Source organism: Anopheles aquasalis, chromosome 2 (genome assembly GCF_943734665.1).
Source record: "Anopheles aquasalis chromosome 2, idAnoAquaMG_Q_19, whole genome shotgun sequence".
NCBI classification, from domain to species: domain Eukaryota; kingdom Metazoa; phylum Arthropoda; class Insecta; order Diptera; family Culicidae; genus Anopheles; species Anopheles aquasalis.
Genome location: NC_064877.1, coordinates 33,742,501 through 33,757,500, shown reverse-complemented (window position 1 = coordinate 33,757,500; position 15,000 = coordinate 33,742,501). Strand labels below are relative to the sequence as shown.

The 15,000-nt window shown below is 52.4% G+C and overlaps 1 protein-coding gene across 4 annotated transcripts in view; it reads left to right on the top strand.

Annotated features, from left to right (window-relative positions):
• Positions 1-15,000, top strand: part of LOC126581523 (ETS-like protein pointed) — a 108,582-nt gene that overhangs the window by 16,018 nt on the left and 77,564 nt on the right. For all 4 annotated transcript variants that reach the window (XM_050245233.1, XM_050245235.1, XM_050245234.1 and 1 more), the window contains exon 4: positions 227-347. In XM_050245233.1, coding sequence (XP_050101190.1) covers positions 227-347 — 121 coding nt within the window. The remainder of the gene's footprint in view (positions 1-226; positions 348-15,000) is intronic.

Sequence of the window (15,000 nt, the reverse complement as noted above, 5' to 3'; positions counted from 1 at the left end):
TCCCAGTCCCTAAAAGGGAGGCTCCACGCCCCCGGCCCATGATTCACCATCGAGAGCAATTCGCGTCATTCGATGCTGTGGGCTGTGTCGTGGTGGTTTTTGCGGTTGAAGATCGAGAACCGACCGACCGGAAGCCTGAAGCCGATTGCCGAAAATAGGCGACTCACAAAACCACAACAACGACTCATTCTCATCATCCTTTTTCTTTCCATTTTTTTTTTGGCAGGGCTGCGATGGTGATCTCGGTCCGATCCAGCTGAAACAGGAGCCGCTGGACGATGGGCCGATGCGGAACATGCAGAAGGTGCCCAGCCTGTCGGATCTGTCCGATCCCGAAGCATCACTCGGTAAGTGGGCCAGATAATGATGTGTGCCTTCCCCTTCGACCCTTTCCCCCCAATCCTACCCACCTTCCCCACTGTTTTCTCTCAATTCCCACCAAACAGCCATGATTAGCGTCAATTGAGCGAGCGAACGAGCGAGTGGGGGAGAGGTAGGGTGTGTTTTATGCAAAATGATGATGATGGTGCTGCGGCTACTCCTCGCGAGAGGAGCTTACGGTGGTCAATTGATGAATGGCTGGGCATAAATTGTGGCCAATTTCGTGATGCTCTCTCCCCGTGCTCAGTGATCAGCGATTACGCAAGAGGCAACAGAAGTGATAAAACGCGTTCAAATGGTGAAGCTAATTTCGGCGCAACGGCTTGAGGGGGGTATGATGAGGGGGCCTGCAGTTTATGTTATCTCCCTCTACTCGCACACGGGCAGCAGAGGACAGTGATACGATGGCGTGATCGGATCGGAGATGCTTTATTCGCAGTTATCTTCCAGATAGCTTAGGATGTACTCGTGATCCGATTCCTGCATGAAGACCGCCGTCTCGCGGCACTCCACCAGACGCTCAAAGACACGATCGGCAACCTGGGCGTGGAGCAGGATCTCGTCGTACAGGAAGTCACTGAACGAAACGGCCAGCACCTGGTAGTAGTCCCATTCCTCGTCCAGCTCATCCACAACACCCTCGATGTCGAGCAGGTTGCGGCGACCGAGCGTCTCGATCACCTGGCTGATGGAGCGCGTGTTCTCCGACAGGAAGGTGATGGCGTACGGCAGGAAACGGGTCACGCTGTCCTGCTGCAGATCGTTGTGCGCGTAGTACGCACAGTCCTGGATGTCCCAGTTCTGGAACAACAGGAACAGCTCACGCAGCTCCTGCACGTACTCGACGCACTCAGCGTCGACCCCGTCGGCCGATTCGATCTGCTGGACAAACGCGGCATCGGCTTCCCGCAGCTCCGGTACCATGCGGCCCAGCTCGAGCAGCAGCACACGGTTGAACTCCCGGATGACCTGCCCGTTGAACTCGTACAGCTCCGAGATCTCGCCCTGCGTGTCGAGCGCTAGCGTGCTGAAGTTGGTCCCGAACTCAACCAGCACATCCCACGGCTGCTGGGCACAGGCCAGCTGGGCCACCGCGGCAAACAGGAGAAACTTGACAAACATTTTCACTTCAGGAGTGGCTTCAGAGGACTGATTTCGATGCCGGAGTGGCGCACAATCTTGTAACCTTTTTTTCCGCTCGAGCTCGGAGAGTATCGCACGCCGCTCGTGGTCCTCGTCCGGATATTTGATTAGATCGTAGCGAACCGATACAGGTGCGCGAGTCTAGCCCGTGCGAGGGCCGTTACTTTCGATGTCGATTTGGTAGTGGGCCTCCAGCTAGCCTGCTCCCGGGGGTACAATAAAGCAGTTAAACCTGTAAAGATTACGTTGAACAATAAGTGCTATCGGGGGTGTACTACCCAAGGAGCAACAGGAGTATCGCATCGCGGGCGTGATGCGCGAGTAACGCGGACGGGATTAAGAAACGGAAAATAACGATACCACGGTCGACACCGCGAGCGCGAGTGATGGAATTTACATCCATCCAATATGAATTAGGAAGCGAGAGGCCTGTTGATTGAGGTGTCGTAAAGATAGCGCCGCCTTACGCAGGGCATGACTCGCTAATAATCGTGGGACTGGTATATTGGGTCAACCTTACTCGGTAACTTTTGTGATCCCGCTTGTGCGTGTTGAGGGTCATCGCTTCCGTTTTGATTATTGCCCTTGTCGGCTTGGGCGTTGCCTGGTGTGCCTGATAACCACCATTGACCATGATATTTGAGATTCCTTCCACTCCGTGCACGCGTGTGTGCTGTCCGGTTAGCGCAGTTGTCTGTCGTCAGAATGTGGAATCGGAATCGAAGAAACATATCCTTTTGCCGGACTGTCGCTCGCTCGAAGGTCGCTCTTCTGCTCTTCGCCCGATCGCGGTTGTTGGTCTTTCGGTTCGGAAACATTACGTCCATTCTACCTGCCGATCGTTCGGGCTAGAGAGGTCCAATTGCTATGATCGGTCCGCCTAATTATACACCGGACTGGCAAGACAAGTTTTGCTGTTCGCTTATTTCTATCCGTGCAGCAGGTCCAGTCTCTGGGGAGGAGATTCTGAGGCTATTAAACATTTTCTCTCATTCCGTTCCGTTCCGGTCCTTTCGTCCCGAACCCAACGGTGACCGGTGGGCATAAACTAGACTTGGGGTGCTCTCGGGTACCTCCTCTGCTGGTGATGCTGCTAGGCGTTTTAATAATGAAGATAATTTGAAATAATTATCCTTCGCATTGGTTCGATAGGGGCGCGCGATCGATACGCGAGCGATCAAGACACGCAGCAGCAGAAGGAAGGATGAGCGTTGCTATATTTTCTGTAATTTTTATCTGGCTTTCAAGTTGACACGAAACCTTACGCATTTGTAGTGGAATCTTATGATTGATGAGTAAGTTGAACTTGGGACACTAAGCAGTGATAGAGTTCCGGCTGGCGCAGTATTCGCTGACGATCCCCAATCGTTCAAACCAGGCAATACTTGGTCCCCTAGATTCCTCAGGTAGGAAGTGGAAGGAAGGAAGGAAAGAAGGAAGTTAAGCCTTTACCTAAACTCCACTAAACTAAAGGCCTCCACAACGTACGCAGCGTTACGTGCTCGGTTTGTAGAGGCCTTAAACGACGAGCCGTTGGTCGCAAAAGTGCTCGAAATTGCGCACAAGTCTGCTCGACAGCAGAGTGCTCGAATCTATGTCCCCGATTGTAGGCAATCATATGCACAGCTCGAATTCGATTCGAGTTGTTTTAAATTTCGTCCAACGGCTAATGTAGTCTCGGCGGAAGAGTTTTTCCACACCCAGCCAAAATTTTCGCGCGAAAATCCTTATAGGATGCTAAGGATTTTTATAGGCTGCTAGAGAATTTTTATAGGCTGCTAGAGCAGGCTATAAAAATCCTTAGCATCCTATAAGGATTTTCGCGCGAAAATTTTGGCTGTGTGTGGAAAAACTCGAACGGCGGAAAGTGCCAGAATACGCTTTACTGCGAGACTTATTAGCTAGCAACTAAGTTGCCGTTTAATGAAACATTTTACTCTAGCTACATCCAACAAAGTGGAGGTTTAGACCGCTCCCCCCGGTACGTCTGTCATCACGGGCCGTCCGTCCGTGCCAGCAACCAGTGGTGCTGTGCAACCGGTCATTAGCGCAGCGTTATTCCGCGCTCGAGTGCATTACGCTCACTCTACTGCCACTGGACGACGGCGGCGGTGGTCAAGCAAGAGGAGCGCGGGCGCGCGCGTCACGTTGAAACGTCATTTCCTCCCCCGAGCTTAATCCAATCCGGTCTCGTTATCTCTCGCTTACTCACTCACCCTCGATGCTATTCCCCGTTGCCTTATCTCGTGACAGTGGCCTCTGCCTTTGCCCTGTTGTCACTACACGAGGCGAAGGGCAGCACTACGCTTGATTGATCTTTATGAATGGAAAGATCAGCAGCACCAGCGGCAGCAGCAGCCACAGTCCGCGAGCTACCGGCCTCGTAAGAGCCGCGCCAACACCGTAGCGAATGGGACCGAGTGGCGAGTTTTGCGCGTTTCATTCATCCATTCCATTCATGCTTTGATGCTTTGCGACGAACGACTTCTTCGCTTTCGCGCTCGCTAGATGCAATTGGCGGCAAAGGGGGGAAGGGCCACTGTCTCTCTGTGTGTTCAGCTCGAGGCTCGACCGAGAGAGAGAGAGGGAGACAGTGACAGAAGCGATTCAAGAGAATCTCATCATCATCATCATCATCAGCGGTTGCGACGTGGCGCGGCATTGCCTTTCCGTCGAGTCTTATCTCGAGCTGCTCGAGGTTTATCACTGCCGCCTGCTGCCGATGCCACTGTGCCGCACACCTCCGCGTCAGGTTTCCTCTGCTCTGCTCGCCACGGAGAGCAGCGGGCCTTAACCTTCATTGATGCTGCGGCCGCGATCTGCTGGGCTGATGCCGCGATCGTAGTACAGCGTGGCATGGCGTGGCGATGCGTTCCCTCTTCTTTCCCGTTCCATCGCTTATACGGCTTTATCTGGTCGCTATCGTACGGAACTTCCTTCCGCTCCGGCCTGTCCGCCACTCTCTCTTTCTCTCTGTCTTTCGCGTTCGCGTTTCCTTATAACCCATTAGCGTTCTCTGCGCGTACGTTTGCGAGTGTGTAGTTGCGACCCCCGGCCACAGATTAATTGCAGTTAATCTGGCCGTCGTCCGTTTTTATTCCCGTATCTTTTTCTTTTTTGCGCCGTGCGACCGTGGGGGGCGAGATTAAGGGCGGAGGATCGAGGATCCTGTAGCGGATCAGGGGATGATGCGGATCTTGCTCGCCTGTCTCTACGGGTTCGTTCCCTCCCACCGTCCGATCCTGTCACTACGAAATCGGTTTCTTTCTCGTTCGATTAGCCTTGGTGCTGCTGCTGCTGGTGCTGCTGCTGCACTTTGGCGACTGGTGCTTTCGCTTTGATGGTGGTTGGCAGCTTGTTTTTGCACACACAGAGGACAGCGTCTTTCAACGTCTTAAGCCATTACAATTGACATTCGATTGCACGAGCCTAGCCTCTCCACCCCTACGCTACTGATTGATGTCGGGCGGATCGAAATAGATTGATAATGAGCTTAACAACTTCATTTGTGCTGATCATTAGAGAGCACAACGACATTGACAGAGAGAGAGATAGAAAGAGCGAGAGACAGAGTAGAAAAGGCTTTGGTGGGGGGGATGTTTGGTTTGTGGTTTGGTTTTTGTGCCAACCACCGAGTGCCCCCGAAAAAAACATCCTCATTAGGTGCGCCGCAGCCTTCCCGCGAAAAGCCTCTCGAGAGATGCGTGAGACACACAAACAAGTCACCTGCCCCGAGGGCCCAGGACCAGAAGCCACCGAAAATGATCATCAAAATGTTGAATTTATAGAATCCAGCACACCACCACCGACGTGTGGACGACGTTGGCGATCGTTCGATTATTACTTGCATCAATCACTCCTGGTCGTCGTCGTAGTTGTTGTTCGTCGCATCGTGGCGTTGATCTTTATCGGTTTTATTTAAACATGTCTTGATCTTTAATAATCCCTCCCCGAGGCGATCGTCGTCGATTGTGGCGCCATGTTGGATGCGATGCTGTCAACCGAAACGATCATTAGAGAACATCAGAATGATTTGGTGGCACCAGCGAGCGCCCCGTTTGTGGTAAACACGAGAAGCAGCATCCAGAGTCCACCCAGTCAGCACCGGTCCGGATAATCCGCGAAGAGAGAGAGAGAGAGAGAGAAAGAGAGAGAGAGAGAGAGAGAGAGAGAGAGAGAGAGAGAGAGAGCGACGTACACGGACCCTTGGATCGGAAATATCAATTAGGGGGCCTCTCGCGAGTGGTGGCGTTCAATAACAGCAGCCGGAGCATCATCATCATTCGCGTTATCTTGCGATCCCGCGCACGATCACGCGCTCACTCACTCCGATGTATGCTCGTGATGCTCCAGCTAATTGTTCGTTCGTTTCGTTCGTTCGTTCGCCGGTTCCTCGATCGTCTCGATCATCATCTCGTCAGGACTCGTGCTGTGTCAGCAGTTCCGCGGTGGGGGCTGGAGTCTCCCTCCCCCTTAGGCAGGGGGTCCAGTGATGACATTACGCAGACACACACCAGACAGAGCTGGGAATGAAAACATTTTCATTTAAATCAATCAATATGCGCCTAGCAGAGGGCGCTCCACGTCTTCGATGCCAACAGACTCCACTCTCCTTTCGTTCCGATGATGAAGAACTCTCTGGCCCGCTAGCTAGTTAGCTGGTTAGCTGGCGGGCTAGATCGCTGCCGGTACGCAGAGAGGGTGCCAGCTCCTGCAGGACGTCGTTGATCACGCTCGCTGCTGCTGCTCCCGGTGCTATCGAGTCGCTACATCAACAGTTCCCCTATCGTGTCGGCGCCAACGACGACGATGGTGGCCTTCCGTAGATTTGTAGCGCTAATTAGCCACCCAAAAACCCATCGGCAAGGGGCCACTCTCGAAGGGGACCACGCTTGTCGCAGAATCGAAGCTTATCGGGAATCGTCCAAAGCCCAGACGTTGGATAACGCTCTTCAAGGATGCTAATGAACACGGACACGACTTTGGTAGCCTCTCAGGTAGCATGTGGCATGTTCCACGGGTGGTATTTGTTTATCGAAAAAAATAAAAACCAAAACACACAGAGACAGACATGGCACGCGGAGAGAATAAAGAGGAATCTCTGTCCAAGAGAGCTACCGAGGGTCAATTGGTGATCGATTATCATCATTATCGGACGTTGTGGTGGCTCACACACTGCTGTGGTGGGCATAACGAGGTGTATTTTGTGCGTGGGATTCAATCGCAATTGACGACCAGTTACGCATCACCAGCAGCAGAAGTAGCCTCTTGGCTTGGTTTGTGTTGTGTGCACACCCCAGAGCATCGAGGAACATGATCGATAATCGGTGTACTAATTTGATGATTTGTTGATCGATTTATGAGCGCCACGGGTAATGACAGACAGCGAGGGGGATAGAGAGAGAGAGAGCACGATGATCGTGTTGCTGGTTTGTTTAGAATTTTTGGGGGGCAAGACGACAACGAAACGTAAACATCGCGCCCTTTGGGGGGCCCCCGGTGCATTGAAAAAGGCTTCATCGAGCGTCCTCCGCTTCCTCTCGATCACGATCGTGTCTTTTGGTCTCGCACTACTCACGGAGAAGCCATCCGTGCCCGGCACCCAGTTCGATCGTTAACTTCAATCAAAAAGCTGCTTTGCGCTGCGGTCGCGTTTGGCTATTCGCTGCACGCAAGTACTGTTAGGCCGCCGCTTGTCCGGCCGGTGGTATAACATGTGTTTCCTACGGGTCCGTAAAAGGGCCGCCCCCGGGGTCCCACCGAACGCCATTTCGCGTTTAACGACCACACCTGGCGCGACAGTGGGCGCGAGCGTGCGCAATTATTACGCACTTTTTTTTTGTTTTTCGGCCCCCCGGAACTACCGCAGACCGGACACGGGGCGGACACGGTGGTGTTGTGTGTCGCGCCGGCGCACTTTTTACGATGGCGAGCCAGACACGCACCGACGGATGAGAAATGGACACCCAGACTTCCCTATTCCCTGTTTATTCGATGTAAATGATCTTTGTAGGGCCGCAGAATCGCGATTATGCTCGACAACTGATTAGTTACGATGCCAATTCCTTGGAAGCTGCCACGGTCTTTCATCTCACTCTCTCTTTCTGTCTTTCTGTCTTTCAATTTCGTCGATAATCCTTATCGATGCTGGATGGCTTATGATCGACCGGGGAACGGCCCACTCCCACCTCAGATCGGACTTCAGAAACAAGCAGATCAATTAAATATTCATGACAAACTGCCGCCACCGACCGGCGACTAACCGTCGGAGCACACACCGCGCACCGTGGAGTCACCGTGGCGGGTGTCGTTGTGGCTGATTTAATTGCTTCACTGCCAGCGCGCAGCGATCGTATACGATCGACGCGCCGTAAAATGCTAATTCGATATTTAGGAAAATAATCTCGCGCAAAGCGGAGCGCGCCCACCGGTGGGGTGTTTGGGAGCCACAGCCAGAGTCTGCGTGATCCTCCGATGCGAGAGAATCAGGTTGTTGGGTGCAATCAATGAAACAAAAACAGCAAAACAACAAAAACCGGCCAAACGGACCAACGGCGGCCACTCCAGAGGACAATAAATATTCAAGGGGGATAAATGGGGAAGGCGCGCTGCGATCGCGAGAACTGAGAACTGTCAGTGTGCAAGAAGCCGCGCCTGCTGAGCTTCCACGAAATGGAAAGACACATAAAGATGATTGTCGTGCCTCGATATCTTCATTCATCGATGATGATGATGATAACGGCGCAACGGCGCAACGGCGCTATAGGAAGAGGATGCTTCCTGTTAACCGATCCGTGATCGACCGATCACAGTGGTCGCCAGAGAGAGAGAGAGAGAGAGAGGCTCTTCTTCGGACAATCGGCCACAACACATGGAAATGACGCACACCACCACCGAGATGACCCCTTTCATCATTAGATGACGGTGGCGCCCTATCGCACCCCCCCCCCCCCCCCCCCCCCGCGGAGGGTTGGGGGCTGCTGCATATGTGGCTCGCGAGAAAATTCATGAATGAAAATGGCTGCTTGCTGGCTAGAGCTGAATGGAGCCCAGTCCGGCCCGGCCCTGTGTTTTGTTTCTTGCTTTTGCTGAATGAAATCGCCCTTCCCATCATCGCCACCCCCTTTTCCCCTCACGATGCTGTGTGTATGTGGCTTTTAACCAACCCCAACCACACTCCCTGCTTCCTCTCTCCGTCGTTGGTTTTCAGTTATGGTCACAGACAAACCCATCAGCACCAAGCAGCATCTGAGCGCGAAAGCTCCAGCACCGTAGCACCGTTTTGTAGTCTCTCGATGCTGCTGCTGCTGCTGGCTACTGAATGATGTTGTGGCCAAAAGGAGGGGAGGGATAGAAAAGGCAGAGAACCGAAGGCCAGACCAGACCAGACCAGAGCAGAGCGGTGACGGTGGCTAAGTGGCGCACGATCGCGCACTGGCGGCGAGCGAAGCCCCGATGCCATTGCCGTATGCTGGGCTTTTTGGCCATTGCGAGGGGGGGGGGGCTCGGAGGTGAGAGCGAGTGTGTATGTGTGTGGATTGTGGCCGCACCACAGACACGAGGCCAAGTGGAAGGAAGTGAAGGGTTGTGTCGTCCGGTCGTAAACCCTTCATGGAGGCGAGAGGCAGGCCATCCAACGGGGGTTGGGGATAAAGAGCAGAGGAGGAAGAGAGAGCCCACCGAGCAGCCCCCGTGGTGTGGTGTGGAGCGGCGCTGCTGTGTGGCCGCTGATGGCCGGAGCGAGATATGTAAATAGAGTCACAAAATTTATGATACATCCTCTCCAGTTGTTTTCCGTCGTTTTGCTCTGTCCCGCTGTTCTACCTTCTCTACTACGCATACCCACAGACACAGACACAGACCGTGATGTCTAGCTCGGCCAACCTCCATCGCCATCCCGTATGCTGCGTCCGGTCTCCAACACGTCGTTCGCACGTAACAAGTGCGGCATTAACTGGCCACCCCGGCCAGGGCTGTTGGTAGGTGAAGTGAGGTGAGGAGGTCTTTCAATTATCGATCGACTTGAACTAGTGGCGTCAATTATTCGGGGTTATTTTTTTTGCTTATCTTATGGGGAGCCACTGTCGATTTTAGAACACTAGCTAAGAAATTTTTGGGGAAGAGGAAAGTCAAGCCCAATTTTTTTTATTATACTGATCGTAGTTTCATGCTGGATCATCGTAGATTTGGTTTAATGTTATAGATCATATTTTGCTCTTCTTAATAATCGATAGCCGAAACATAAGTAACACCATTCAATCGGCTGTCAGAATAAAAATTTAAGTTGATTTGTAAAATGTTCAGCATTTGGTATATCGAGAGCAAGCTTACTTACTAGACTCAGGAAAATCACACAATGTGGTGATTAAAACGGTTTTGTTGGCAAAAGTGAAAGATTGATCAATCGAAAGGCGATAAAATTGAATCCCTCAATCACTTCAACGTCAGAATAAATGGCCCATACTGGGCAATGGATCCATCAATCCATCTGGCAATGATTCCGCTAAACGATAAATATTATTGAACACTTTAAAGATTGCGCATCACCCATAAAATCGCTAAGAAAATTTCAATAAACAGTTATAACAATTGATCTAGAATATTGACCGGCATGTCTGGGTCGCTTTCGATAGCTCATTTATTCATGAAATCTTGAAAAGGTTTTGCCAACCATCATTTTTGAAATTGTTTTTGGCATTTCGATGTGAAACAAATTATGGTTACTTGATGATTTAAAAAAGTGAACTTTTCTGATGCATCTAGTGGGCCATATCTATAGTTCCATAGTTGATCATAGTGCGCTATGCAGATAATAAACGATTAATTGCACTCCAAGTTCAAAGCAAGACACATGGATTGTTTTGTAGTTCTGTTAGACATTCTTCATTATGAAAAAAAGGTGTTTAAAACATACGGCTTGCCCGTTTTTATATATGTAAAAAGTGTTAAAATTGTAGTGAAATTGAAGTGCTCCATGTTTAGACTGAATCGATCCGTTCGTTTATCTTGAAGTTACCGATGTGCACCCCCTGTTGAAAACGTGAGTTTTTGTTTTTATATATTCTTGAAAGGTTCATCAGCCCAAAAAGCACAAAATGGTTCGTAAAAACGAATGCCAAAAACGAATATCCAATACGTTAGTCCTCCCCCCGTTAATGAACCAAAAAGGTGCTCTCACTCTTTCTCGTTAGCGTCCATATTCCAGAAAGGCCAAAGGGGGGGGAGATGATCGACGAAAGTCTGGCGATTGCGCAACGGATCGCCATTCGATTGGGGCCATCGGGTTGGGGGATACGATTTGCACTCGCCAGAGGAAAAAAAAACAATCACCTCCCTGTCGCTGTGTGCTTTTTTGTTGTTGCTTTTTCTCCAAATTTTTTAATCAAACACACGCTCGCTTGCCTTCTTCAATCCCGCCATCCCCGCCCGCTTTCTTCGATTCGATTCTCTGTCGTGTCGTCGTTTTCCTGTCCTGTCCACTCTCACTCACCCCTTCTATCTCTCCCCCACCCCTCCAAAGGGATGTTCGCTCTTCATGCAGCATCCCGTGCCATCCCTTCTGCGCCGAAACTCTCCCTCAGCACAACGCAACGACCATTGATTAGAATAAATTATAAGCTTATTATTAGCCCAGCGTAGCACCGCAAACCCCCCACTTCATCAGACCCCTCACCCCTTTTTGCACCCCATCGCGGGAGGGATGCCATGAATGAAAGCACAGAGAGAGAGAGAGGGCCCTCATCGTTAGAGCTCCATGGTCCCGCGAGTGTGCGGTTGAACTTTATGAATGAAATCGCCAACAACATATGGACCCCAACACACCCCTGTGTGGGGTGGGGTTTGGGGGATGGTTGCGGTTAAAATGCGGCACAGAAAACAAAGCGAGCCTGCAGTGAAAAAAGAGAGACCCCTTTTGGGACTGGGTGGCGTCACCACCTGTGGTGCGGACCTGTCGCTTCGATTTAAATCGTCCATTTATGTGTCGTCGGTCCACTCCAGGGCCAGCAGGCCATGGCATCGATATCGATGATGATAGCGGGGTTGCCTCGTAACCAAGTAAAGCACACATACACACCGGGGAGGGAATCACGATCGACCGGTCCCTCCTCCCTCCCCCAAGGCACGAAGATTAGCATAAAATTTAATGAGCCTTTCTCCGTGTCCGCCTTTTCGGGTTCGATCCGTTTTGGACTTCGGTTCGGTGGGTTGTTCAGGGTCCATCAGGGTGGTTCCCTGATTACGCACCCGTCGATCGGGGGCCGTGAGAAAAGGACGAGGCACCCCGTTCATCCCCCCCTCAGATCGCACCACCGAACCGGCGATCGAAATCGAACCGAAATGAATGGGATTTCGACGACGATGAAGACTTTATCTTCATTAGTCCCCGGTCGTGGACTGAAAGAAGAGTGTGGCAGCCAGCGGGTGTGTGGCACACTCCTCTGATAATAATGAGAAGCTTTTGGCCAAGATTTTGCCGATCTGCACGTCGCTTTTTGCCTTCTTTGAAATTGTGGAGCCCCCAGGGGATCATGCACTGCAAATGGCTGACCAGCAGCAGCCTTGGATGGAGAACTGGATTTGGGATGCTGAGTGGTCGGACAGTGGTCGGTTAAGTGGTGCATTTGGTTGATTTATGGTTGAACTCCTCTAGAGAGCTCGCGTGAGTCGCCTCTCTAATGCACTCGTGATCCATCACGCAGAGCCTAGAAGTAGAAGGAGGAGGAGGAGGAGGAGAAGAGGACGCAAAGGTTTCTGATAAGACGTCCAGACAGCAGCAGCAGCAGCAGCAGGTGACAGGTGGCCCCTTATCCTCACACCTCTGATGGCGGGTCTCTGATGATGCGCGCGCGATCGCTCGGTCACGATCACACGAACACGGACCAGCAGAGTCCGGTCGCGGCATGGGTTTCCGGTGTTCACAGCACCCCTTTTCCCTCTTTTACCTTCGATTGACGTTGCTGCTGCTGCTGGTGCTGGCTGCGGTCATTGCACGCACATAAATCAGCAAACTGGCGAAGGAAATAGATGAACTGCCTTTCCGTGTCGGACCCATCCATCAGGAGGTTGGTCGCTGTCCCCACACCACCGCTGGTCGGACATGTCGGGAGGTCAGTTTCACACCTTTCCATCACACACGCTCGGACGCACGCACGGACGCACGCACACAGCTCATCTGCTTCCAGAGGAGCGTGCCAAGGCGTCGTGAGCATTAATGTCCCGTCGACCCAAGGGGATCGATCGTCAATGGCGTCCCCGGCACACAAGAGACTAGCCTGGGTCTAGTAGAGGAGTAGAAGTAGTAGCAGCAGCAGCAGAAGTTGGTTTTGATCATCGGCTGGTCGACCTTTTGCCTTATTTTTTGTGTTGGAACGTGATTTTGGAAACAGGCTGGTGAAGTGTGGCGGAAGGGCACCAACTGGTGGCCAAAGCTGGTGGCCGAAGCTGGAGGTTCCCATGCGCGGTGTGGTTCCGACGTAGATTTACGATGCCTTCAGGATGGTAATAAATTTTAAAATTTAGATAACATTCGTCCGCGGACCCCGGGATTCGCTTGAACAAAGAGAGAGAGAGAGAGAGAGAGAAAGAGAGAGGAAGAGAGGGAGAGCGATACAGAGAGAAAGAGAGTATGTAAGAGAGAGAGAGAGTGAGAAAGGATCGAGTGTATTCCTTCCTTTGGGGTAATTTATTGCCAAGATCAAGACGGATTGGCATTGAGATTGAGTGTGCGAAAAAGAGAGATAGTAAGAGAGATAGTAAGAGAGAGAGAGAGAGAGAGAGAGAGAGAGAGAGAGGAAGAGAGAAACAAAGAGACAAAGAGACAAAGAGAGAGAGAGAGGCCACCACTAGACCGGCATGATGAGCACTGGATCGCTGGCTCATTTGCAAACGATGATTGCCCAGCATAACTAATCCGATTAAGGGGCACACGGAGGGAAGATGGCAGAAGAGGAAGAGGAGGAGAAGGTAGTAGTCCACTCCGGCGAGGTGGCAGCATCCTGCGCTCTCGTGAATGACTCCCAGAACCACGATCCACGATCCCCGATGCGACGTTCGATGCGAATTGACGGACCGCAGATTCGAGGACGCGCCAGGAACCGGTTCTGAATGTAGTCACCTCACTCCATCCACCATCCTCCTCCTTGCTTGCTTGCTTGCTGGTGGCCCCGGCACCTGCGACAGAATCGCACCAGACCTCAACCACGACAACGACGACCACGAAGATGATCGTGAATCTCCACTCCCTGAACCACCGCCACCAGCAGCAGCAACAGGGGCACCGATCACCGATCGATGATGAATGGTTAGCCGATTGGCCGGCGGGAAAGGTGAGACAAATCCGCTCCGCCGTGCTCCGCTCCACGCGAACTGGTCAAACCGGGCGGTGGCGGCGCGGTGTGCTCGCCGGATCGGGATCGAGCCACGCGACCGTTTTCTCATGACGACGATAAGCGTGGATCTCGCGCGGTATCGCGTGGTTGGCGCATGGTTCAGGAGCAGAAGCAAAAGAAACAGAAGAACCTGACAAAGAGGACGACGCATGCAAAACATCGCAACAACGCAACGGCGGAACGAAACGCGAGAAAAGGGCTCGAAAACATGGAGCTCGTCGTTGGGGTGCGCGTGACTACCACACCATGCAGGGCTCTTGGCCCTCTCTGCTGCTTTATGCTGCATGTAACATGATCAACCGTGAGACGACACCCCAAAGGGTGGTGCATGGTGGTGAAGAGCGAAAATAATAAAACGAAACAAGCCCCCTTTTTGCACTGCGACCAGGGACACTCACTCACTCCGTCCGGAACGGAACCGTTCGTCCTTTTGTTTTTGGGATGCTGATCGTTCGCGTGGCGACCACAGAAGCCCCCCTCCGAACGGACAAGAAAAGGGAGGCGGGATGGTGGTGGTACTCAGCCACTGCACGTCGTCCCATCGCCGGGCGAGCCACGCGTCGTACACACTGATTGCAGCGAAGCATAGCTAGGGGGCGCGCGCGCGGACACGCACTTGCTGCTGCTGCTGCTGATGCTGGTCGTGGTCATCGCCGTCCGGTTGTGGAGGGCTTAATTTATTGTTATTGTTATGACTTTTACTCGGGGCCTCGCGTCTGCTGCTGCTGCTGCTGCTGCTGCTGGGAACGAAACGAAACGGTTGGTACTCGGCGACGGAGATAATCCTTGCCACCGGGGGTCGCGTGTGTCCAGATGCACTTGCGACGTGGATGGAGGAGGATGGTTTGGGGAGAAGCAGAAAAAAAAACGAACGAAACCGGGAACCGCGGAACCGGTTTACTCGACCGATCGGCGACCGGCGACCGGCGACCGGCGACCGGCGACCCCGGACGATCTGTTGCTGATCACACACGGGCACACGACTCCCAGCGTGTCCTGGGACTGGTAATGATGGTGGTGGTGAGGTTGCCGATGCTGCTACTCCCGGTGATGATGATATCAAGTCGCGCTCGGGTTCTTTGGGCTC